Here is a 26819-nt window from a genome sequence, read left to right as displayed (position 1 = left end):
GGGGATACAATGCCTCAGATTTTGCTTAGAGAATTGCCTATTAATAATGTGAAATATACTTCACAAATGAGAGTAGAATTAGAGCCTGCAGTCAATTCAGGACAGATGATCTACTACACAGTGTTAGTTAGGTAATGGAAGGAATCTTGAATGTTTTAAAGGTAATCAAAATATATTTAAATATACATGGTGGACCTAAAATGAATAGGATGAAAGATGCGAATACTAATGCTGCCACAGCCACAAATTTTCCAATTTCATTAGTATACTGAAATGTTTCAAATCTTAGTCTCAGGAGAGAAGAAAATGGGTGATGGACGTTTATTAAGATATAAGAATCCTAGTCTTGTATTGACATCATGTTTGGAAAATTTTCCTGATTGCACTTTGGGTTTACACACAGTAGATTCTGGACTCCTGCCTGGAAGTGATTGACACCTCAAACAAAAATGAAACCAATCTTAAAGCCTCTCTTTAAACTTATATGATTTGCTCTTTTGGTTTTTCTGTCTGGCCATTTTCCCCCAGATAACACTATGTATCTGCTTTGGTCTAAAGCCACAAATTACACTGCAAGTCTAGGTAATAATATATGTATTAGGTTTGACACAAACAGTATTTTGCTTGAGAAATAATATTTAAATTGCAACATCAACTTGTGTTTTTGAAATTCATGTCCTTTTAAGTCTCAGAATTTTGGCATAGGTGGAATGAATGAAGGACAAAATATGAAGAAATTTTAAACCATATTTTACTTGGAATAGGGAGAATCTAACACAAGAGGTGCTGGAGAGAGCAGCATCCATACAGAGCGAAAGTGCAGAGAAGAGATCTTGACTCCAACCAAATCCTCGAGTGAGGCCCATTGGCTAGAATTGAGCAGAATGCATATGAGGCAGAGGGGCTGTTTTATAGTTGTCTTGGAATTATTAAAGTGAGAATCATTTTGAATATTTTGGGAGGAAGCAATAAATGTGGACATTAATTATATCAGGAATTTAAGGCATGTTTACAAAAGGTTGATTTGAGACAGAGGGCTTCTGGAGCTGAACTGTTCAAGGAAGGGGATTAAGCACATTTGTTCTTTTGGAATGAAATGATTTCAATTGCACTATGGCTTGATCTAACACACAGAGCAAAAGCTTCTGGTCTGGTCACTCTGTCTTCAGAAATAGACTATGGGGTAAGCGATTTTTTGACAAAGTTAGCATTTACTAAAACATAAGCTAAGAACACTGGCACTGTGGTATGTTATTCGGTTTTATGTTTAAAAAACACATTTGCATAGTCAAATTATTTGGAGCTGCATAGATTTTTTAAAAAGTCAAACGGATGTCTTTGTGTTAGGATTACTAAGATTTTAGAAAAATGTTACTGTGCTTTGTAAAACCCTAGGAGGGTGGTATTTTCTAAAGCAATTGCCCAAGGACCTCCATTCTCAGGGATCATTTTATGGACTTAAGATGCATAGAAATTCTTTACCCGTGACATACTCGGGGTAGTCTGGGACAAACAATTAAATTAAGTGACTTCTGGCATAATATTAAAGAGCTACTCATAGAAATATTGCGAGGAGCCTAAGTGTTTCTACAAATAGTCCTGGGGAGATGTGTCGGCAGTGGCAAAGACTGGAAAGAAAGTTCTTAAGGTTTTTTTCTTTGGGGGGGCGGGGTTGGTGTTTTGCTGAGAAAGATTCACCCTGAGGTAATATCTGTTGCCAAGCTTCCTTTTTTTGCTTGAGGAAGATTTGCCCTGAGCTAACATCTGTGCCAATCCTCCTCTATCTTGTATATGGGTTGCCGCCACAGCATGGCCACCAACAAGTGGTGTACGTCCACCCCCGGGAACCATGCTTGGGCCACCAAAGTGGAGTGTAACAAACTTAACCACTAGGACGTGGGGCCAGCCCCTGGAAACTTGTTAAGGTTTTGCCCAGATTTTTCTGATCTCCTCCCAGGATGTAAAGAAGTTTAGATGCTAAGCCCAAGAGAAAAAAAAAGATGTGAAAGAGCACAGGCCAAACACTTGAACAATTCTAGGAGAACTTAAGACTACCTTTCCTCCAGTCTGTCACTCCCGAGGAAGAAGAACTCAGATAACGGAAGCAGGCTATAAGGAAGACCCAAATATTCTGAAGAGAACAAATGGTGGAGGTGGAGGAATGTAGGTACAGCAGGACTACAGCTTTCAGTGGGAGACAAGAAGAGGAGAGAGTTTTATTTCTATATGAATTCTATATTTCCTTTTTCCCCCATATTATTTAGATGGTTGGTTAAGTTAGGAATTAAGGACCCCTTGGAACTGCATGTTTATCAATCCTCTCCCTCCTGCAAAACCAACCAGGACCTGGGTATAACCCCAGAGAAAATGAGCCAGAGCAGATTACCGAGCTCCCTGCTGCGTAGCCATGGTCAACAAGATGCGTAGGTGTCTGCAGACCTATCCACGAGCTAACTCAGTTTATCAAGGTAGGTTCATATAGGAATGTGGGACTGATCCCAGGCTAGGAATAAAGTTATACCTATATTTAGGGTGGCTGTTTGCATATATACTGCAGAAATCAAGTGGGTTGGGATAGTTTGGTGACCTCAGAGAGGCCTGTTAATTTGGAATTCTTTTTCAATCTCTCTGCTCTTTCTTAGAGACTTCATTAACAAACAGATGTTGACTTTCCACTTCCTTAGAATCTATTTAGCAGTGTTTTTTGGAGTCAGACCAAATATTGGTAGGGGCTTCTCCTTTATTGTCTCAGACCTACTTGCTCACAAGTTCTTAGGTATCAGTGCATAATTAGCAACAGTGCTCATTGGGATTTTAAAAGCTTCTGGACCATTTGAGCTCCCCTTTTGAAAACCAGAGTTCACAAGCACCAATCAAGTGGCTCCCAGGTCAGGCGGTGGGTGAAAAAGAATTGCTTTGTTTGTTTTCTTGTCATAGAATGTACACTGATGTTATATTTTACTGTGAATGGAATTTAAATCAACATGACAATACCATTGTTTCAGGAATTTTTAGCTCCTCTGCTGATACTCTAAGGGCTCAGTGGGGTGCCTCACAGACTAGGCTTCATGGTCAGAGAAACAGGTAGAAGTCCACTCTGTCCACACACACACCACCCCAACACTGCCTCAAGCTGAGCAGTTCAACTTCTATTGTTTGGTATATTGGTATTTCAGATTTCTCATGAGATTTTATAGGGAAATGTCTCTGCTGATTAATAATTGCTTAACTTAATAACGAGGGTCTCACAATGGTAACCTTGCATATCCACACTAAAAGTAAGATGAAGAGTGTCAGAGTAGGCAGAAATAACAAGATCTACTGTTATTGTGAAATTCATATGCTGATAATGTTCCTACACTATACTCAAAAATGGCCTTTCCCCTGGACTTACTTTTACTCTTTTCTAAACACAATTCTAACAAGTTTGTTTTGTGTGTATGTGTTTTCCACTTAAAGGAGCAACTTAAAAGAAATAACCATCCATAGCAGACCAGCAATCTCACTAAAGGGATACTTTGAAAGCAGGGAAAGAACAAAGACATATACCAAAAATAGAAAAGAAATGCAAAAGTTACAGAACTTGGTGATCATTTTGTGCAGGAAGAAAAAAATGCCATATAAGTTTTGCTAATACTTGAAGGGCTCACTATTTAATAGCCAAATGTAATAATTGAGATTAAAATAATAACACAAATTCATTAAGAAATAGTTGATTATGAATTAGTTAAGTGGAGAGAAAAGTTTGAAGCTAAAGGACCAGGTTTCAAACTCTAAATTGTTATTACGAATTTTGTCCTTTTTTTGTTGTCATTTAATCTCTCTGAAACTCAGTTTCTCCATCTTTAAATAATAACATTTAAATAGTATTTTTAAAACAGTCTTTTAAACATGATAATAGATTACCTAAAATGAGAGCCAAATGCACTATTGTAAAAATAGTACTCAGAAGAAACTGCAAAGTACTTGCAAGTCATGCTTAGTATGCTCTGCCTAATAAGGCAAAGATATCTATGATACAGTTTAGAATAGTCTCCATACCATTTATTTTTTAAATGTAATTTAATTTAATTTTAAAATTGGATGCTTAAAGGGGTTAACTTTGTGATAGGTAGTAAATATACTGAAGAGGAAAAAATAATTTTTTAAAACATGATGGGAAGAAATTCATAAATATGTAGAAATTAAACAATATACTCCTAAATAATCAAGGGATCAAGGAATAAGTCACAAGAGATATTAGAAAACATTTTGAGATGAATGAACATGGAAACAAAACATACCAAAGTTTATGGGATGTAGCAAAAGCAGCACCTATATTAAAAAAGAAGAAAGATCTCAAATCAATATCTTACCACGCCAACTTAAGAATTTAGAAAAAGAAGAGTGAACTAAACCCAAAGCAAGCTGAAGGAAAGAAATAATAACGATTAGAGAGGAAAGAAATAAAATAGATAATAGAAAAGCAATAGAGAAATCAATAAAATAAAAAGTTAGTTCTTTGAAAAGATTAATAAAATTGACAAATCTTTAGTTAGACTGACAGAGAAAAAAAGAGGATGCAAATTACTAAAATCATGAATGAAAGAGGACATGTTACTACTATCCTTACAGAAATAAAAAGGGTCTAAGGAAATGCTGTGAACAATTGTATGCCAACAAATTAGATAACCTAGATGAAATGGACACATTCCTTGGAAATCACCAACTACCCAAACTGAGTCAAGAAGAAATAGAATATCTGAATAGACCTTCAATAAGCAAAGAGATTGAGTTAGTAATCAAAAACTTTCATAAAGAAAAGCCTGGGAGTAGATGGCTTCACTGGTAAATTCTACCAAACGTTTAAAGAATAATTACCATTAATTTCTTCACAAACTCTTCCAAAAATTCATAGAGAAGGGAACACTTCCCACTTCATCCTGTAAAGCTAGTATGAACCTGATACCAAAATCAGACAAAGATATCACAAGAAAACTACAAACTTATATCTCTTATGAATATAGACACAAAACTTCTTAACAAAATAATACAAACCAAATCCAGCAACATTAAAAAGCATTATACACCAAGATCAAGTGAGATTTACCCGAGGAATGCAAGGTTGGTTCAACATACAGAAATTAATGTCATACACCATATTAATAAAATAAGGGATAAAAATCACACAATAATCTCAATATATTGAGAAAAGGCATATGACAAAATCCAACACACTTGCATGATAAAAACCCTCAACAAACTAGTAACAGAAGAGGACTTCTTCAACCTGATAAAGATCATCTATGAAAAACCCACAATAGCATGATATTTAATGGTGAGAGACTGAAAGCATTCCACCATAATTAGGAACAAGACAAAGATGCTCCCTTTACCACTTCTATTCAGTATTGTACTGGAGGTTCTAGCCAGGGCAAATAGGCAAGAAAAATCAAATAAAAGGCATCCAGATTGGAAACAAAGAATTAAAACTATCTCTATTTGCAGATGAATCTTGTATAAAGAAAATCCTAAGAAACACACACACACACAACACAAATTAGAACCAACAAATGAGGTTCAATAAGATGGCAGGATACTATATCAATATGTGAAAATAAACTATTTCTGTACAGTAGCAATGAACAATCCAAAAAAATTAAGAGAATTGTTCCATTTACAACAGCATGAAAATGAATAAATTAGAATGAATTGAATAAAAAAATCCAAGTCTTCTGCACTGAAAACTATAAACATTATCAAAGGAAATTAAAGCAGACCTAAATAAATACAAAGGGCATCCCGTATTCATGGATTAGAAGATTTAAGATTATTAAAATGGCAAGACTTCACAATTTAATCTGCAGATTGAATGCAAACCCTGTCACAATCCCAGATTACTTTTTACAGAAATTAGCAAGTTGATGCTAAACTTCATGTGGAAATTCAAGTTACCCAGAATAGCCAAAACAATCTTGAAAAAGAAGAAAATAACTGGAGGACTCACATTTCCTGATTTTAAAACTTCATGCGAAGCTACAGTGATCAAGAGAGTATGATTTTGGCATATGGATAGACATATACAGAAATGGAGTATATTTGAGTCCAGAAAAAAACCTGTACATTTATGACCAACTGATTTTCATCAAGAGTGCCAAGACAATTCAAATGGGGAAAGAAAAAATAGTCTTTTCAACAAATAGTATTAGGACTACTGGATAACATCATGCAAAAAAACGAAGCTGAATGTCTATCCAACACCCTATATAAAAATCAAAGACAAATGTAAAAGCTAAAACTATAAAATTTTTAGAAGAAAACATTGGTGTAAATCTTTGTGACCCTGAGTTGAGCAACAGTTTCTTAGATTTGACCCCACTGCACAAGGGACTGAATGAAACCAGAATACGTCACTTCACAATATGCCTCTTCCATATAAAAATCATTTTAAGTTGAAGGCAATTCAGAAGAAGCAAATGCAGAAAAAGCTCTGCCTAAAGGCAGGATATAATAAATTCTCCTTTTACTGGAGACAGACTCTTATGAGCCAGAGAAGACACCAGAGGAATGTGCACGAAAACTTTATTTCACTAGTTTCTTTCCATATATTTACCTTCCCTCAGTTTGTTGCCCTTGGAAGCCTAAACTGCTTTCCTTTGTCCTGTCATTTCTCTACATATTTATCGTTCTTTGTCAATGCTATATAAGCCGAAATTCTAAGCCACCTTTTTGAGTCACTCTTTGTTTAGGTGTCTCACGTGAGGCACATGTTAATAAACTGTGTGCTTTTCTCTTGTTAATGTCTTTTTGTTAAAAAGTCCCAGCTGAAAACCCAAGATGGGGACAAGTAAAGTTTTGCCACCTCTACATGACAATAGAAAATATAGGTACATTTTGCTTCATCAAAATTAGAGATTTTAGTGCTTCAAAGGATACCATCAAGAAAATGAAAAGACAACCTAAAGAATGGTAGAAAATATTTGCAAATTATCTATTTGATAAAGATCTAGCTTCCAAAATATTAAAAAATCCTCTTAGAGCTCAACAATAAAAAGACAAATAGCCCAATTTTTAAAAAATGAATAGACATTTCTCCAAAGAAGATATACAAATGGCCGAAAAGCACATGAACAGATGCTCAACATCGTTGGTCATTAGGGAAATGTAACTCAAAACCACAGTCAGCCACCATTTCACACCCACTAGAATGGCTATGACAAAACAGACAGACAACAATAAGTATTGGCTAGAAATTGGAGAATTGATACCTTCATGCATTTTTGGTGGGAATGTAGTATAATGCAGCTGCTTTGGAAATCAGTTCCTCAAAAAGTTAAACATAGAGTCACCATGTGACTCAGCAATTCCACTGGAAGATATACGTCCAAGCAAAATGAAAACACTTGATCACACAAAAACGTGAACACCAACATTCATAGCAGCATTCTTCATAATCGCCAAAAGTACAAACCACCCAAATGTCCATCAACTAATAAATGATAAACAAAATGTAGTATATCCGTACAATTAAATATTAATTTTCATAAAAAAGATTGAACTATAGATGCATGCTTTAGTATGAATGAACCTAAGAACATTATGCTAAGTGAAAGAAGCCAGACACAAAAGATCATATATCTTACAATTCCATTTATATGAAATGTCTAGAATAGGCAAATCTATAGAGACAGAAAGTAGATCAGTGGTTGCCAGTGGCTGGGGTCGTAGCGGGTGGGGAGCCATTGGTACTAGACACTGGTTTCTTTTGGGGGTGACGAAAATGTTCTGGAATGAGATAGTGGTGATGGTTCACAATCTTGTGAATATACTAAAAACTACTGCATTGTATACTTTAAAATGGTGGCTATTATGGTATGTGAATTATATATATAAAAGAAAAATGGTGGCAAAACAAATCATTACTCACCTTCACCGCTAACTGTTGTGTTTAATGAAGAAACCGTTGGTGGAGATGTTTTAAAGGATTCTGGGCTAGGTGTTCCTAGTTTGATAAAATAGATGACATTATTATTAATCACAATATCATCTCACCTGTCAAGGAATCAACAAAAGTAAGTCACATCTGGAGGTGGGCTGAAATCCCTCTACGAATGTGCTGGGTGAGCCTCAGTCTATCTTTAAATTTTCCATTTTCCAGGACACACACACACACACACACACACACACATTTTTGTATGATAGGCCCAAAAAGCAAATTTTCATTACAGACTGTTACCTGGGTATCTTTAAACATGCAAAAAAACTATTGTAAAAATCAGTGAAAATCACTTTGTTTTTACCAGTGGGGAAAATGTCCCGATTAATAGGACCTAGGAGTAGCATGCCTTTTTTTTCAGAATTATATTTCATTTTGTTGATTTAGTTATGACAATGAAACTTCCAAATAAACAAAAATCATAAAGGAATTTTCAAACCCTATAATTATTTAATTTGTTAGTTTGTGAAACAGTCATTGACTTTCCACTCTGTCCAAGTCTTTCTCCTAGACTCTTGAGAGCAGTATCCAACTCTTAGTCATATTTTTAATCCAAATAGTATCAAGAACAATTCCTGGCACACAGTAGGCATTTAGTAAATGCTATTTCAGATGAGATGGCACTCACACAGGACATGGGGACCAGCAAAGGGACAAAGACCTGCTTCAAGTAGTGAACACAACTCTGCACAGTTTACCTAATGTTTTAAAACTCTAGTGCAGAGGAGAGTTTCCAGGGCTCACCTGCTGGAGCTGTCCAGCAGAAGAGACTAAGGAACCCAGGAGGGAGGACCTTTGGAGGATCACGAAGGATAAGCACCTCCAGGCAGGTGGCGAAAGTTTTGTGTACTGCTCAGTCCTCTGTCTTTCCTGCCTTCTAGGGCATCTAGGTTATTATAGCAGTGGGAAATGGCTGTGATAGGCAGAGTCTGTGAATTATAATGCAGACAGCAATGAAGCACTTAAGACTTTCTAAGTCTACACTCATATGTGGTTATATTTTAAAAGAAGAAATCTACAAATTAAGCTTTATTCTTAGAAGCTAGATTTGAGATTTTGCATTGCCCACTTACATGATGCCAACATCTTAAGGTGAAGATGTAAAGATATAGGTAAAGTGTCCCCTCCAGCCAGATAGGGCACCTATGTTTTCACTTCCTCACTCCTCTGTGGTTCTTGGCACCAGTAATAGGCAAACTGAATTTTGAGAGTCACCTTCCCATTATGTTTCACTGGCATATGTCTTATATATTGCTTGAAAATTCAAGACATAGAGATGATTACAGGAAATAATTAGGATACATATATTGTAATAATGAATATAAATAGAAAAAGTGTCAAATGTGTGCAGTCTTTGGGGTTCTGAAGCCCTTGACCCTGTTCTTCTACACCTGTTCTGACCTCACGTTTGAGAGGGGGAAAGGATGTAACAAAGCTGAGCTTTGCCTGAGTATTCAGCCTAGATCTTCCACTTGACTTCAGTCTCAACTTTGGTCTTCGGAAAAATGGAGAGCTAAATGGCTGTGCATTGCTGGTGCTCCTGAACTTGTGTGTGACCAGTGATTGTGTGATCTTACTGAGGATTATTGTATCTAATCAGCGTAACAGTATCTATAACATAAACAGGACACAACTTATTTTGGATTTATTGTTTATGTATGATATTCACTTTCAAACATGGGTAAGCATTCTACATATAACCTATAGTGAAATTCTTCTTATGTGCTAAATAGGTTAAAATTCCGAAGTATAATTGCATGCTTATTGTAAGAATAAAATATTGTAATAACTAATGATGATTGTGATTTCTGTTAATTTTATGTACAAAACAATGATTAGATACTTTAAAGTAGTTAATACAAGAAATAGACTGAATTTAATATGAATAGTAAGAGAATACTATAGCTATATGTCTGTAAGAAATTATATCATGAGTCAAAAAATAAAAGATTAAATTATTAAAATATCATAATTATACTCTCTGTAGAATTGTTTAGTGAACTAGCATTTATAATGTTTTCAAAATTACCTTTTAGAACTGTGTTTAATTCCGTTTACCACACAGGGTTTCAAGAAAATGTTTAATTTATAAACATTTTATATCTTGTGAGGATAAACTAAAAGCAAAATGTCAATTTTATCACCTCAAAATTCTATGAAAAATAAAAAACAAAAAAATCATGTACACAGATATCCCAGGTAATTCATCTTCAATTCAAACTCAACAAAGAGTCTAAAGACAACGGATAAAAGAAGAACAATATGCAGAAAAATGAGGTATCCAAACCAATTTTTTCCCCCACTAATCACATAAGAAAATTTATAAGAATGTTTTGTAAAAGTCTATTCTTTATAATTTTTATCTTAGTCATTTTCTAGAGAGATAGTGCATCTTAAACATCTCCATAACTGACATCCTATATGCAAGAGATGGCCCAAAATAGCTGGCTCCCCTACAAAACTCAGTTGAAACTGAACTTCTATTTAGTATAAGAAATTTTTAGCATTAGTGTTAGAAATTTTTATTCCTGCATTATAATTCAGCTTATTAATTGGACTATTAAATGTTTTAAAAACAAAGCTGAGGGGCCGGCCCCATGGCCAAGTGGTTAAGTTCCCACGCTCCGCTTTGGCGGCCCGGGGTTTCACCAGTTCTGATCCTGGGTGTGGACATGGCACTGCTCATCAGCCCACAATGAGGCGGCATCCCACATGCCACTACTAGAGGCACTCACAACTAGAATATACAACTATGTACTGGGGGGCTTTGGAGAGAAGAAGAAGGAAAAGAAAAAGATTGGCAACAGATGTTAGCTCAGGTGCCAATCTTTAAAAAAAAAAAAAAACCAAGCTGAATTAATAACTACATTTTAAGAATGAAATTTCAGGTTTATTTTTGTACCCTAGAAGTTCATTTTATGATGATGATATGCAGCGTCTGCCAAATGTTGATTCGGTTCTGGCCATTGGACCTTCGAAGAAAATGGGCAGTGCATTTGATTCACATGTAGAAAGAGGTCAGGTGTCACTGGGCAAACCTGGGCAGTGAGCCCTGCTCTGGGTGCAGCCTGTCAATCGCCTCTGCCACCGGGACTGCGGGGCTGTAAGAATTCTCGTCTCGGTCGCACATCTTCCACTATTCTGATGATAATATTTCTGTCGTTGTCCGGAGAAAGAAAATCTCTGTGCTTTACATAGACTTAAGACTATTAAATTGAGTGTCTTTTGACCTTTAAACAAGAAAATTCTATTGGGCAGCCTTAAAATGAAAATAAAGAAGCTTCTCCATGGTACAATTTGGTAAACACTTTTATTGTGGCTCAGGTGACCATGTTGGCCATGAGGAAGGGGGATTAAGGAATCACTTCACTATAGATATAACTTTTGTGATATTATTGTTTAATCTAAAATAATTATTTTGGAGGATAAGACAATGTATAAAACTCCCCAAAATATAAACACCCACACAGACCTGAAATTAAGAAACCATCCATTCTGATACACTGTTTAGAATATGAGAATTTGAGACAAATTTCCCATTGTCTTCATTATCTGTGTGTTAATTACATGGCCTTTAGGAGCCTGGGCAATATCCAGTATATATAGCCTGACTTACCTACACCCTTGATATATAAATGGGATCAAGTAAGCCAGGCAAAAGGGAGTTCCTTTCTCTGTCTTCCTTTTCCTCTGTTGTTCTCTCATTTTCCTACAAGCACTATGGGCCCCCAGCTGCCTGTTGGCTCCACCCATCCCTCCTGCCACGCTGGACTTTCTGTTTCTCATACTCGACCAGAGCAGCTGTGGCCGTCAGAGCCTGCCTTCCCTTCTTCATGTCCTATTGCAAATCTTTTTGACATTTGTAATAAATTGTCTATACTTTTTGAGATGCACATTTAGCGTACAGGGGTAAAAATGTCATAAAGTTTGGATTCTCTTCAAAATACTTTGACAACCAGATAAAAAGAGAGACAAAGGAAAAGAAAGAGAGAGAAGGAAGGGAGGCAGAGAGGGAGAGAGGGAGGGTGGAGAAAGAAAAAGACAAAGAAAAATGAAGAAAATGTGGTAGAATTTGGATAATTATTGATTCTGGGAGCTGGCATACGGAGATTAATTATGGCACTCTACTTTTGCGTACATCTGAATATTTTTATAATAAATTAAAAAAGAAAAACTATTCTGGCCTATTGCAATTTTTACAATTGACTGTGAATAATTTAAAACTTATCTGGAGAACTTTTGAAGAACACAGACTAGAGTTTAGTTTTTAGTACTAGGGTAATATAAAACGGTAAAAGTGCCCAAGAAAACAAATTAAGAGGAATGTGTGTGTATATACGTAATCTTAAGTGTTCTATGTACTTGCCTCAGAGAAGGGTGCTTCTGTGTCCCTCCACAGGAGCCACCAACTCCTGGTGTCACGAATGACCGTTCTGTGTGAACGCCTCGCCCGCCCAGCCCTCTCAGGGTCATTTAACGCAGCGGTTGGTTAGGGCTTGTGTCACTATTTGTACAGTGTTATTCACAAAGACCATTGTAGGCAGGGCTAGGAATCTTCCCACTGAGAAAGTGTAAGTTCCAAGTAGTTAACATAAGAATCGTGCCACTTCCGCCCTTTCGGTCTCCATGAAATGTCAGTACCTAGCTTCTCTGTATTAGTATTTTTTGTGGGGATGTTATTGATTGCAAAATAATATGCTTTTACCAAATCAGTGCAATTTTATGCCAAGGACTCAACTGGCAACTCATAGAGAGAGAGTGAAGCTTAAACCCTGGCAACATAGGATTGAGACAATTTTTTAAAATAAAATAAAAATTACAGTGTGCAGGAGTTGTCTAGAGGCGTGATGGGCCCTGGCTTCCCGCTTGTGTCATCTGGAATGTCCCTTGCTTGGAAATACAGTTGGTACCACATTCTGGAATAAAATCTCCTGTGCTGCCCTCACTGGTAACGCTTTCTCCTGGCTTGGTAGAGAAGTTATAGGAGAACTGGTTTGGTTTCACCTTAGAATTAAACATGTCATAAATAATGGGCTATATTTGTAATACCCTTTTTCTCTAAAATCATCACCCCCTTCAAGCCAGTGAACTAGCTCTCACTAGTCCTCAGCATGTGTTTGAGCTTGGTTTTAGAGTGAAAGTTAAACGAGGAGCAGAGAGGCAAGAAAGACAGCAGTGGGAATTTCAGTCATCTGCCCATTAGGGTATATGATTTTCACGTCTTTCTGTGACCTTAGCATTCTAACCAGTTTCTGCCCATAAGTGATCAACAAACAATTCTATTTTTCCCCTCCATTGATTACTGGACCTGAATGAAATACCTCGTTTTATGTGTGCTCCAGGATGGACAATGCAGTATGCATTAGATTGATAACTTCTTGGGTTTTTAATTAAATGATCCTAATGGCTCGTTTTACTTTTCATGGATGGTAAGGTAATCCCTTTTGACACCTAGAACCATAAAACATGGTACGGTTGCTCTCACTCAGCCTGGTAACAATAATGATGATATTGCTACTCAACCCACACATTAAATCTATTATCAGCCCAATACAACCAACAAGATCAGTTTTTATTAATTCAGTTTCACCTTGTTAGCTGTGCTGCTTAAGTGAAGAACTAGAATCTTTAGAAAGATATTTTTATGACTTAGGAAATGGTAATTTTTTTCTTCTCTAAAACTAAACTTTGTGTACGTAACATTCACAATAGGACCATTCTCAAACAGGAAATGATCCAAACGGCTCTGGTCAAAGAAGCCCACTGAGATCTCAGGCTTCTGTATTCAACCCCAAAGAACTGTGAAATAGCACAGACCTTCATAACAATAGAGAGGAGATCCCAAATTATTTTTCTGTGAGTAAATCATATAGGTGCTCCTAGTTTTATTTGTTAAAGTTAGAGTAGATTTCACTAAGAGTAAATCCTACCTTTGGGAGATGTAACGGTTGATTTCAAAGTAGGAGATGGTGATGGTGTTGTGGTTGGTGTTGGTACAGATGTTCTTGTTGCAGCAACTGTTGACTGTGATAATGCAGGAGTGGTTGCAGTGCCATCAACTGGAAAAAGTAAATAGTGTTAAAGCAGCTGCATCAAAATTCACATTTATTTTGCTAATCAACAGACTAGTATGTTTAAATAAAGCAAACTGTATGTGTCCTGCTGCTAATCTAGTCAGGAAGGCATGGCTTTAGAATCAATTTTCTAATTGTTATGAATTCAGCCTTGAATGTGGTATTCATCCACTGATTCCATTTGTTTCTCCCCAGTGGCATGAATTTTCAGGACGGCTGGCAAGAACATGCTGTGGTTCAGACTGAAACAAAATAATATTGACAAAACTAGTGAGGAATAAATGTGTAAATTTGAAATTTAACAATATTTTTAAGCCAACTAAATTAATACTGTCAGATGAAATAACCAAATAGACACTCTTTGGGCAGTGCATGTTTTACTAAAAATTTTCTATATATATTGCAAAGAAAGACAATAAATTTTGAGGAAATTCAACAATTACAACATGCTTAAATTTTTGATGATGGAAACACCATAAATCTGCATTTTCAAATGATGCATTTCTCTAAGTTGTAACAAACAAAGGAACAGAAATAAAGGCAATATATTATTATCTATATTATATATTTATTTTTATGATTCTTTTTTTGGCAATAAAAAGTCAATAGTTAATAATAATTCTTAAAACTTTCATTGAAATATTATTACTATTTTTTCAAAGTGATGTAGGACTTAATTCTCAGGGCTATGAAAAGATTTGTTTTACATAATATTATTATAATTTATTAGCATTTATATAATCTTTTTAATCCTCTATTTTGTTGATCTTATTTCTATACACCCACTGTTATACTGAAGATCAAAAAACAGCAAACAAATGCCTACAAAGAACTTGGAAAAAGTATTCATACCCATGGAAGGAATTATTTTTATGTTGTTACTTCACCTGTATAAATAGAGTATAGTATAACATGTTAGTTAAGAGGGTGGATTTTCAATAACAAAAAGTTATGTTCAAATCCCAAACTGGCTATGTCATTTCAGTAAATGTATGTCATTAGCCTGACTTCTCAAATTTAAATTTCATCTAAAATTTTCCTCTTTGAATCTGAGAAAAACCAATCATCTTGCACATCAGTGAAAATCAATGTTTCGATAGAGTATATTTCCTGTTTCATTTTATAGCCTGAGGTGGTTGGAAGTATTAACACTTAGCACCAACTTTGTTTATAGACAGTACATAGAAATTGCTTATGTATTCAGCACATATAGATGTGTTCAGCACACACAGAGATGACAGAACTGCCTTTCACAGACTTTACAGAATTGAAATCAAAAGCTTTTTTCACTTCTGGAGATACACTTCACACCCTTGGTCTCTCCCGCCCCCTCCTCCTAATATTGAGCAGAGAAAAGGGACACGCATGTTTGCGGTTATCTTTTCTGGGTTAGTCATTTTTTTCTCGCTTTCTTTTTGTCCAATAGGCCATGATGTAACGCTAATTTCTAAGTTTAAATTGAGGTTGAAGAAGTTATTCAAAGAAGCACATACCACTTTGACTAGAAAATTCACCTGCAAATAACTAGAACGATCTGCCTCTGTTGACTTGCTCAATATTAACAGCCTTAATGTCTGAGTATAATCAACATCTCCAGAGATATTTTTCTTATTTCTTTCTTCTCTCCCTTCATCCCTTCCCTCATTCTTTCCTTTTTTTTCCACAAACACTTATGGAGTAACGTATATGAAAAGCATGATTAGATACAGTAAAAGGATCTATGATGTACCATATAATGTCACCCTTGAGTAGTTTTCCATCTGGTGGGTAACATAAATCTGATGTACGATACATAATGAAGGATATTTTTTATGTGTGGTGCAGATCAGTGTTTTTCAAACTGTAGGTTGTGACGCAACTAAAGAGTAATTAAAATCCATTTAGTAGATTGCAGGCAGAGCTTTTGCCAAATGAAAGAGAAAAGAGACAACACTAGAGTGATGTTGCAAATAATCAGAGTGAGTGTTGTTTCACGAAGCTTTTGTTTAGGGGGGTGTGTGAGTTTGAATGAAATGTGCGCCAATGCAAAATATATTTCTTACTGTGATTCCAGCTAAAAATTGGAAAGCTACTAGACAGAAAAAATTGGGCAAGAGTTTATCAGATAAAAGATGACCACCCTGCTAACAGCAGCAAGGAATACTTCATGAGACACTTGACATAGGAGCTGGAGCTTGAAGGGCAAGTAGTATGCCCACACAGGGAGAGGAGAGGCATGAGCAAAGGTCTGGAGGGGGAATTGAGAGGTATGCGGAGGACTGCAAACAGTTCTTTCTGGCTGGTTTGCAGCATGCTATGAAAGGACCTAGTGGATGTTGTCTGGTAGAGCTCTGGTGGCCAGATTGTCGAGGACCGTGAACGCTAAGTTGGGGACTTAGGACTTTATCGACAAGATAGTGGGGAGCCATGGAAAGTGATCAAATAGAAATTCCACTGTAAGAAAAACAGTGGGGATATGAGTGGAGCAAAGAATGAGACGACATCAGTTCAACTGAACGGCAAGCCCCCATTTTTATGTTTCCCAATGTCCTCTGCCCTCTTAAAGTCATTGAGATGAGTGAGTTCGCACCCATCAAATGACATGAGGCAAACAACAAGTAGGCAGATTTCTAACCACTGATGTGGTAAGACTGACGTGTTCTGTAGGCTTCTCCTCCTCACCACCCTTCAACACATTTGACCACTGATTTCCCTGAGTAAAACCTTAACCCATTAGCACTCATTAACATCTCCATTATTTGTTCTTCCAATTGTTCCACAGAGTATGCCTTCTTTTGGCAAGGACTGACAACAACTCCTAAAAGCACTGCCACCATGCAGCAGGTTCAATGTGAGCACTTTCTGAGGATTATTTCATTTAATCTCAACAAAGACACTAAGATGCTTGTACTCTTATAATCATCATTTTACAGATGAGACACTGAGACACAAAAAGAGTAAGCAGCTTGCCCACGTTAGACACTGGAAAGTGATACAGGCGCAATTTTAATTCAGACAGCCTGGACTCCAGAGAAGATAGCTTCACCACCACACAGCTGGCTATGCAAAGCCATGGACCCCAGTTCCGCCTGCTCTCTGTCTTTGACAGGCTGTGATATTAAAAAGGAGGAACTGAGTAGACACACAGATGTTTTGCCCTTATGTACCTGGATGAGGAAACAGACAAAATATCTCACTATTTTTTTTTTAAAATAACGAACACTCAGTCATATACATATATATACACACACATATAAAATGTTTCCATGTTAGACTTAAAGCTTTAAAGGAAAATTCCAATCTGCTGAAACTATTTATATTTGAAAGATAAAAATAGAGATTTCCTCAGTTCAAAAAATTCTGCAAATAGAAACTTTCTTTTATGATGCTGTGGAAAAAGAATTATTCCTTAACCACCACTGTTGAAGGTTTTACTGAACATGATGCAAGTAACCATCAGTTATGCCTTTACTGCATTATCTGTAAATTGCTTCTAGGTTTGATTTGATCTCATAATAAACTATTGAGGAAAATGGTTTATTCTGAAGATCTTCTCTTCGCAAGACATGGTGACATAGCATTTTTCCTCTCTTTACCTCCAAAGATGAACTTAACAAGGAGACTGTGCTTCATGACCTTGCTGGGCCACACCAGAGAGAGCTGCTCTTGGGACGCTGTGAGAGAAACAGATGGCACTTTGTCCGGATTCCACCCTACACCCCCACAGCCAGACGGACGGAGCATGGGGGATACTGCGACCCTGGTTTCCTATACTATGAAGGGATGAAGCATTATTGAGATTTTAATAAAAGAACTATCTTAATTATAAAAATTATATGATAGATTTATGCTAAAGTGTTCTGTAGCCCTTAAATAGTTCTACATTCTCTTTAGTTCAAGACAGAGAATTCCCAACTGTTCACACATAACACCGTATCGCACCTTTCATGTGAACTTGCATTTCTTGTCTTTGAGAATTCATCTTATGGCTGGAAACTAAGTATTGTATTCTCTCCCATTTTCAAAGGATCAAGTCATCTACTCCAATCTTCTTAGACATGCTTTGTAATTACCTTTCTAGATAACTCATAGATGCTCTAAAAGTCGAAATTTTCTCCCTCCTCATAATGAGCGGTTCTCTCTCCAGCCACCTTTTCCCCTCCCAGGTCTACATCTAAAGGCCACTGGAAATCCACTACTGAAAAGGACAGATCTTGCTTCTTCCAGGTCAGCACCAACACTGAATGATACTAACTTAGAATTCTAGGACTTGAGACCTGTATCCTAATGTAACATAATCCCTACATTTTATGGCTTACAAAATGTACGAGTTTAAGGTGGTTTCAAAAGATCACAGCACTGATTAGGAAAAAAGTTCCCTTGATCTCCAATTCAGCACTCTGCCTTGCAACACAGAGAAAGCTGTTTCTGTTTCTAACTCTAGTATTTGGGCCTATGGAATGCTCTTCTGGCAGAGAGGGTGCTGAAGTTTCCCTCCAAACTCTCTGAGAAAATCCTTACTTTGCCAGTTTAACCATAAACAAAATTTCAGAAGAAAGTTTTAAATTCTTATTTTCTTGGCGAGTGGCTAGTTAGAAAGATCTTTGTCAAAAGTCTTATTAAACAATTCACTACACGCTTTCCAGGAGGTACTGCTTGCTTTCACTGAGAAAAAAAAAAACTGTGCTGAAAGCAGCTTGCAAGTGACTAGTTAGAAATATCTTTGTTATAAGTCTCTTTTGTAATTATAGATGGAAATATATGATTCATGTCAGAGCTAAAGATGTTTTAATTTTTTCCTTTTCTTAAGGCATAATCACAATCAGAAGTTTATAAACTGTCTATATCTTAGAGTTTTAAACTCTTTAAGGAAATAGAGGGTTGATTTCTTTAGAAATATGAAATCACAGTATATACAACAAATGTTCCTAGCAGCCCTCAAAGTGCCATTATTAGGGAATAATTTCATTACCTAGAACAAGTAATGTATGGAAAATTGAAGGTAAAACAGATACTTTTATATGTCAGTGGCTTATAATGTATTATTTTTCACTAATTCACATTGTCTTCATGCAATGCCACTTGCTATACATCCCTACTCCCTCATATTTTTAGAAATTTTACACAGATTTTTATCTTGGAACAAAGCAATTCTGAATTGTCCAGATATCCTTTGCAGATGCTATCTCCTTGTGCATCACGGCTTATAATGAATGTAGATCCAGTTCCTAAGTCTGCACGTGATGGCAGTGCACAAATCTGGGTATTATCAATGGTGGCTGAAATTATAAATTTCACAGTAATTACTAGCATTATCATTCTTATTCACTTGATACTGTATATCTTCTTTGTTAGTAAAAGATCACTGGTGAAGTTGCAAATTTCAATTTTCCTTCACATATTAAAAATATATATTAAAATATGTTAAAATATACACATACATAATGTGATATATTACAAATATATGTATAAAAGTAAAATACATTTATATATAAGTATAATATAAATATAATATGGTACCACTTTCCATATTCCCATCAAAACAGAGCCTTCATGAGAAACACGGCACCAACTCCTTTTGATGATCAGTTTCATATCAATACATTTTTACACTAATGGTGACTATTCTCTTTTGACATAGCAAAGATCACTTTGGTTTACCGCCAACCAAATCAAATGCAGTTAATTGTTTTCTTGTTTAAAAGAAAAAACATTTATTATGTGATATGTATCCTTGATGATTTCTTCTGTTTGCATTGATCCAAAAATGTCATAACATCCTATATGAAATGTACAAGTAACTCACTAGCCAATAAGTTACTTGCCTCAATAAGCATTTATTAAGTGTTTATTTCAATAGGAGCTAAGGAAAAATAAAAAGTATGTTTTTCCTACGGGAACTTATTTTGTTTCTCAAGCTATACATATATGAAACTACTATAAGATTATGCCAAGGCGCCATATAAAAATGGTGCCGTATAATTATTACTATTTATAGCTTGTTTGACACAATGTTAAACAAAATCAAAGTAAGGTGATATCTCCCTACGTGTCTGAGATAATCAGAGTAACTTTCTTGGAGGAAGAGATTTCAAGAGGACACAGGTAACGGAACACGATGAAGAAAGAAAAAATGTTTCATGAGAGAAAAGGAAGAAAGGATATTCAAATAGAAGGGGAAAGTCAATAGTGCCAAATAAAACACAAGCCAGACAACATGAGGCCTGAAAGGTGGCATTGATGATATCGGACACTTATAAGCAGAATCTTTTGGGAGAGGAAAAGAGGAAAATCTCGCTTTCAATGAAAACATCAGAGCTAGTCGTAACTCTTGGAAAAAGAACTTTAAATTTAAAGTTCCTTTTCAATTAAGGCTAACAAAATACTGTAGTAAGCACAAAATTTTGGAGAATGCTTAAATTTCCTAGGTGTAATGAATTTGGGGGGTAAGTCAGAAGAAAATCTCATCTCTCAGGGAGAGAAAAATATTCAGATAAGTGGCAGAAAGCTGTGCCCGAAAGAGGCATCTCCTCAGGTTCCAAGCCATCTGTGAGGCAGGGAGAGAACACCCAGCCTGGCAGGCTCCGATGGGGACAGGTGTCACAGCCACCTGGCCCCTCTGGGGAGAACAGGAAGCCAGCAGTACATTGGTGAGTTTCTTAAAGAGAAAACAACAATATCTGCAAAATGGACCTGCGACTCCAAGGTGTTTGGGCTGACAAACGAATGGAGGCGCCAGGCACACTGCCTCCACCCATCCCCACGGCAGGGTGAGCTGATGGGGCCATGCAGTTATTTTTCCCTCACAAAACCGCTGTGATTCTTTAAAAATCGTGCTCCATAATTACGAGATATTTGAGATTGCGGACTCTATTATAAGGGGATTTTTTATATATTGTACCTAGTTTGATTGAGGGGTTCCAACTCCTTGAGGTATAAAAAGGCAAAGGTTCTATTTAATATTTACAGGCAGAGGGTAGGAGGGGAAAGGAACAACCTGCCATGCTCTTGGTCTCTTAGACGGTTGACCCACGCCTCTGCACCACACTCTGCTCTGGCTCCAGAGAGGAGCTGGGGCTCTGCAGCTCAAAGTCTTTCCAGGAAAGCAGACGCTCAGGCTTCGCACCTTCTGGTAGGCACCAGCAGACTAGACAAGCACGTCTCCCAGCACACCGCAGGGCCTCAGGAAGGGGATCGATTTGGGGGCCTTCTCAGTCCTGGGCGGAGCAGCACCGCTCTGTGCCTTCTCTGGGCTCCACGGAGGGGCAGCAATAAGAGAGGACAGCACAGCCCTATTCTCTAATGGTTCCAGCTTTCCTCTAAGCCTAGAATGTAGCCACTTGAAATCTGGAGTCTGAACTACAGAATCTCCTGAGCATTTTTTTCAGAACCAGAATGGGTCTCCGTAGCCACGTTTTACCAGTGGATCACATTAGTTTAGAATAGTGACTTACACATGTGAAATGACACGATGGGAGCCGGGAGGAAGATCCAGACCTGGCAATTAGCTAGCTGTGTAACTTTGTGTGGACTGCTTTACCTCTCTGGGCCTCACTTTCTTCTCTGTAAAAAGTGTCTGTTGAACAACTGTAAAACTGTGTTCTATCTAAGATTAAATTACAATGTAAATACCCATTACAGCAAATATGATATAAACTGCATTTCTACACACAAGAAGAGGCTTGTACCTTAGAAGTTATACACATGGCTTTACAGAGTTATTAACTTGTGACCTGGGAGAAATCTGAGCCAAAAAGAGAATTCTGTACTTGAAGTGACAAAATTGACTACGTTCATCTGCAATCTGATAATGTTACTTGGACTAAATGTATTTCCCTTTGAAATGTTGGTCTACCCAGAACTAGAGAAAATGTTGAAGACGAAATTTGAAATAGACATTTAGAATACTTTGTTTTGCAATTTTCTTTTCAACACAGAAGAGCAAGTGTAATAAAAGAAAATATTTTGTATAAGTAAATTAATTCCTAGGTGCACAAATAGAGCCCATATCAAATAAGCTAGTCAACGGCCCCTCACCAATGTGTGTGTAGGTCTGTGTGTGTGTGTGTGTATTCATATCTATATTTAATTAGTGACAACTGCTTCTAAAAGTAGCTTACAGAATTGCTTTTGAAGCTAGAAAATATTTGGCTGGATTTGAGATGTCTTATTTATCATTTCATCCACTCTTATTTTTGTCTTCTCTAAATGCAAAGAAAAACTCGTCAGCTGATTTAAAATGCACTTTAATTCCTATCAGTTGAAAGACTGTACTTTTGCTTTTAAAGAGGTAAAATAAAAGGACAAAAAAGTTATTTCCATTTTCTGAAAAGTCAAAGGTCATCTTTTCTTGCCCTAAAAAGAGTTATCTGAAGGGATGAGAAACTTTAAATAATAGTCCAAGAACGCAAGCATGTGTAACAACAATTACTTTCACGTACATCACTTGATTTTAAGAACAATTTTGTGAAACAGTTGAACAGACAACACTGTTATCTCCATCTCATAGATGAAGACACTGAGGCCCCGGTCACTGATTGTGACTGGTTAAGATGCAGAGTCAGAAGCTGTTGGAGCCTTGTTTAAACTCGGATGCTCTCACCGCGTCTCATCTTCTCCTCTCCACTGGCGAGAGCCTTGGCTCTTCAATGCCATGTTTGTGATGGCAGTTCTGCTACGCTTCCACATTAGCATTTGATGACCGCAGAGCACGACTGTTTTCTCGTACGTTATTTCTAATTGTTATGAAAATGTAACTAATTAAGGTATGTAAAGTATTGAAAGGAAAAAACATTGATCGTCAGTAGTAACCTCCCCTGTTTTGGGTTGACCTGCTACCTCATCCATCAGGGATTATGAAACAAATCAAAACAAAACAAAATCTCCTAGCTCAACATTTGGTCTCACCTTGTCCATCATTAGAACATTGATGTGAGACAATTTTTCTGAAAAATTTAAGGGGCCAGCCCCATTGCATGGTGGTTAAGTCTAGCGTGCTCTGCTTCAGCAGCCTGGGTTTGCAGGTTTGGACCCCAGGTGTGGATCTACACCACTTGTCAGCCACACTGAGGCAGTGACCCACATAGAAAATAGAGGAAGACTGGCACAGATGTTAGCTCAGGGTTAATCTTCCTCACAAACACACACACGCACACACACACACACACACACACAATTTAAAAGTAAGAATGTCAACTTTTATTGTAATATCAGTGACTCACAGAAAATTTATGAAGGGCTTTCTAAGACATTTTTAAGCATTCTTTTCACTTTAGTTGTTACTTGTCCTGGAATTCAGACAATGTTGCAAAAGAAAAAAATTTTCCTTTCTTGTTTTGGGGTAAAGCAATAGTGATATGGTAAATATGTTTGGTCTCACTTTTACAGCAAAATCACCAATTACTTTACCTTGACCCCATCAAACAGCTCTTTTGCCCTTTCTATTTCATTTGCATCAAACTATTTTTTAGCATGTATATCCAGTGTTCCCTGGGAATGCAAGAAAAGACACTAAGTTAATGAAAATAATCTCTTAGCAAGGACTAAAGCAAGAGGCAGCATAGCGTAGGGAGTGGACAACAGCAGGGCTCTGGAGCCACGGGCCCAGTAGTAGTCCAGCCCCGCCATTTACCAGCTATGCACCTTTACACAAATTGCCTAAGCTTGTTAGTCTCAGTTTTCAATGTTACGGAAACCTGCCCTACAGGGTTTTTGTGAAGATCAAAAGACTAATGTGCAAAAACAGTGAGAGGTGCTCTAACATTTGGACTACACTTGACTTTATCCTGATTAAAAACTCAATGAGATGAAACATATTTTAGAGTTCTACCATTAGGTCAGATAAATCTATGTTTCTTGCTTATAATGCCCCTAAATTGTTGATTGACTACTTGCAGGGCCATGTCCAACACAGTCAGTAGGTTCAAGCTAGTAAGGTCTTTCTGAAAAAAACTTAACCTCCTCCCTATGTCATAACCTGATTCTCCCAATTGTGTCCTAACTTTGACAACCAACCAACTTTGTCCGATTTTACAAATTACTTTCATTATCTTCTTTTTCTAATATCCTTATACCATTTCTTTCAAGGAACTGTGGTTATAGTAGTAGAAAGAAAGATTGCAAGTAGAAAAAAGAAAACTTGGAAGCTGGTTTCACATGGTGGGATAGAGAGATGTCACAGGCTGCGGCTCCCTGGGCCCACGGTTGCTCCAAGCTATGGGCATGGTACTCTTGGGACCTGCTGAGTCTCCACCAGGGATCGTTGCATCCGTAGTCACACTAAATATCGTCTGCATATTGAAAAAAATGATTCCCACATATATGCTACTATTTTTCAATATACACAGCTTCTATTGTGATTAATAAAATACAAATGTAAAAACACTACTAAATATTCAACAGCCTTCTGTTTCCTCAATTAGTGGGTGCAATTATTATCTTACTAGGAAGGGAGTTCACAATTATTTCCATGTAAATGAGGTCTTTATATTTAAAAAAATTGGGGGACCACTTCTTTGTGGATCTTAGTATATCAATTACAGTACAATTTTGCTAATGGGACTGAAGTCTTCGTATAGCACTGCAAACAGAGCCAGAATCTGATATTTGTCTTATCCATTCCCTGCAAATAGTTAGGGATGCTCTTTAAACATGCATGACTCATACTTTTTAATTAGAAACAAATAAGCAGAGACTCTCAGAGCAGGGGATTTCTAGTGCCTGTGGCTCCAGTCTACACCAGCTCTAAGTGCTATGAGAAAAGTAGACCTTTTCCGTCTGCACATCTGATTCCCCCATTTCTCCCCATCAACGATAGAAAAACAACTCTGAATCGCACGCCCAGGAAGACCTTTTCATGTATTTATATAAGAATAGAGAAGAAGTCATATGTCTACTTTCTGATTTTAGAGACTAGCTTTTATAGGATGTATTTTCCAAATTAAAAATATTTTGAACATTCCATTAAGATGTCATCAAAGGAGTCACTTGGGGTGGTTTAATTAAATCGAACACATTTAACAATAACTCTGCATGTTGTGGGGTAGATGCAACCTTTGGAAAAGGAAAGAGCTTACAGTGAACATTGCGACGACTTTCGTACTTAACAGTAAGGCAACAGACACGTTTCCAGAATATGCTCTCAAGGCCTGGTTGGGAACTATCTGCTCTGCTGACCAACCAAGGGGAGAAAGCAGGAAATTCATATTTAAAGAAAAGGAGAGCAAGAAGTAAACTATGTTGTTTTACTTCTCAATCAACTCAAATTTGTCTCATTATTTAAAAGTAATACCATCCTGCATAATATTGCCCAATTTTAAGTAGAAAAATAAATGACTCCAAAAGCCCTTCCCCAAATGCCCAAGACAAAGACTAGGATGGAAAATTTGCCCTTATCTAAGAACAAACCATCAGGTGTATCTTTGCAAGAGGTGATTTCGGAAATTCAAAAGGATGTCCAGAACTGTCAGAGACATGGAAAAGAAAGAGCTAGAGAGAGCTGAATGGGTCTGCCCAAGAAAATGGAAACACTGTCGTTTTTAACCCCTGAGGGTGAGAGAGCCGTAGATGGGGGAGGGGGGTAGAAGGAGAGAGAAAAGGCCAAGAAAGAAGGGGGAACATCAAAGGACTTTTAAGAACAGGGATATCTAAAACTCCTCCTTAATTTTCCATCACTCTGATGTAAAGCGTCCCTTCCTTCCATAAAGCTGGCTACTACACACGAAGTTTGAAAGTACCCACTAAGACTTTAATGAAGCGGATCTTTCTGGGCGTGCACGAAGGAAAGGGGAACTACACTTGCTTGTGGCCAAAGAAAAGTTAAAGAGAATGACACAAGAAACCAAATGGAGTATAAGATTTGACCAATGCTGGAAGCTGGAAAGAAAGGGGAGCATGAGAATTTAATCCTTCCTCTGGCACAAAAGGTTTGCCGAAATGTGGGGCATTGGGCTTCTCCCCAGAGCACAGAATAAGTCTTCAATCTAAAGATATTTTTATATTAAAGAATGGAGATATCCAGTGACATCTGAATTATATAAAATTATTATCTTATTTTATTAAAATGCTATTTATTAGACTCAGAATCAAATTTGCTGAGTAGAGGATAATCATAAATCTGTTCTACAGCAAATTATTCCAGACAGAGTTGGCTATAAATTGTTTGCTTCACAAATATGGCAGCCTCAATAATCAGAACAAATAGACTCTGAATCTAGAAAATAAGCACTTCAATGCAACAGCAATAATTACTTAAATCTGAGATATCACCAGTATTTAGCAGTAAAGCATTTTCTAAGTGTGAAGGTACCATTCGCTCACAGTTGACATTTATTAGTAAACTGATTTTTTTCTGGTTTTGAAGATGAATTCATGCCAGAACAATTAAATTTACTTTCCCAACAGAGTAACACAGATATTGATAAGAGAAAACGAATAGATGTAATCTCATATTATCAATATATAATTAGTTTCTTTTATCAAGAAGCCTAATAAATATGGTGCTCTGGATAATTAAACACTTTTATTAGCTTAGAATCATTATGTAAAATATACCAGAATGATCAATTATCAAGCAATTCTGATAGGTAGCATCAACATTTACCTGTGTATCTTTAGCTACTAGTGCAGGACTTGACACTAGGCCTTTATTAAATGTTTATTAAATGCTAAATATGAGTAAGGCTTTTCTGGATAGCCAGAATCTCCAAAATATTGCAATTATTCTATCATTTTACAAAGAATTTCCACTGGCTAAAAATATAAAGTAAAATAGGGGTTGAATTTATATCGAA

The 26819-nt window shown here is 36.8% G+C and overlaps 1 protein-coding gene across 15 annotated transcripts in view; it reads right to left on the bottom strand.

Moving 5' to 3' along the window:
• The window catches only part of EMCN (endomucin), a 121529-nt gene that overhangs the window by 68430 nt on the left and 26280 nt on the right, over positions 1–26819 (bottom strand). For 8 of the 15 annotated variants that reach the window (XM_070262194.1, XM_070262199.1, XM_070262193.1 and 5 more), the window contains exons 2-4: positions 13906–14034; positions 7907–7981; positions 2056–2184 (exon numbers count right to left, since the gene is read on the bottom strand). In XM_070262194.1, coding sequence (XP_070118295.1) covers positions 2056–2184; positions 7907–7981; positions 13906–14034 — 333 coding nt within the window. The remainder of the gene's footprint in view (positions 1–2055; positions 2185–7906; positions 7982–13905; positions 14035–26819) is intronic. The other 7 variants (XM_070262202.1, XM_014738644.3, XM_014738645.3 and 4 more) reach the window with 1 other exon arrangement.

Source organism: Equus caballus, chromosome 3 (assembly GCF_041296265.1).
Source record: "Equus caballus isolate H_3958 breed thoroughbred chromosome 3, TB-T2T, whole genome shotgun sequence".
Lineage (NCBI taxonomy): Eukaryota > Metazoa > Chordata > Mammalia > Perissodactyla > Equidae > Equus > Equus caballus.
This window is presented reverse-complemented; position numbering and strand designations above follow the sequence as displayed.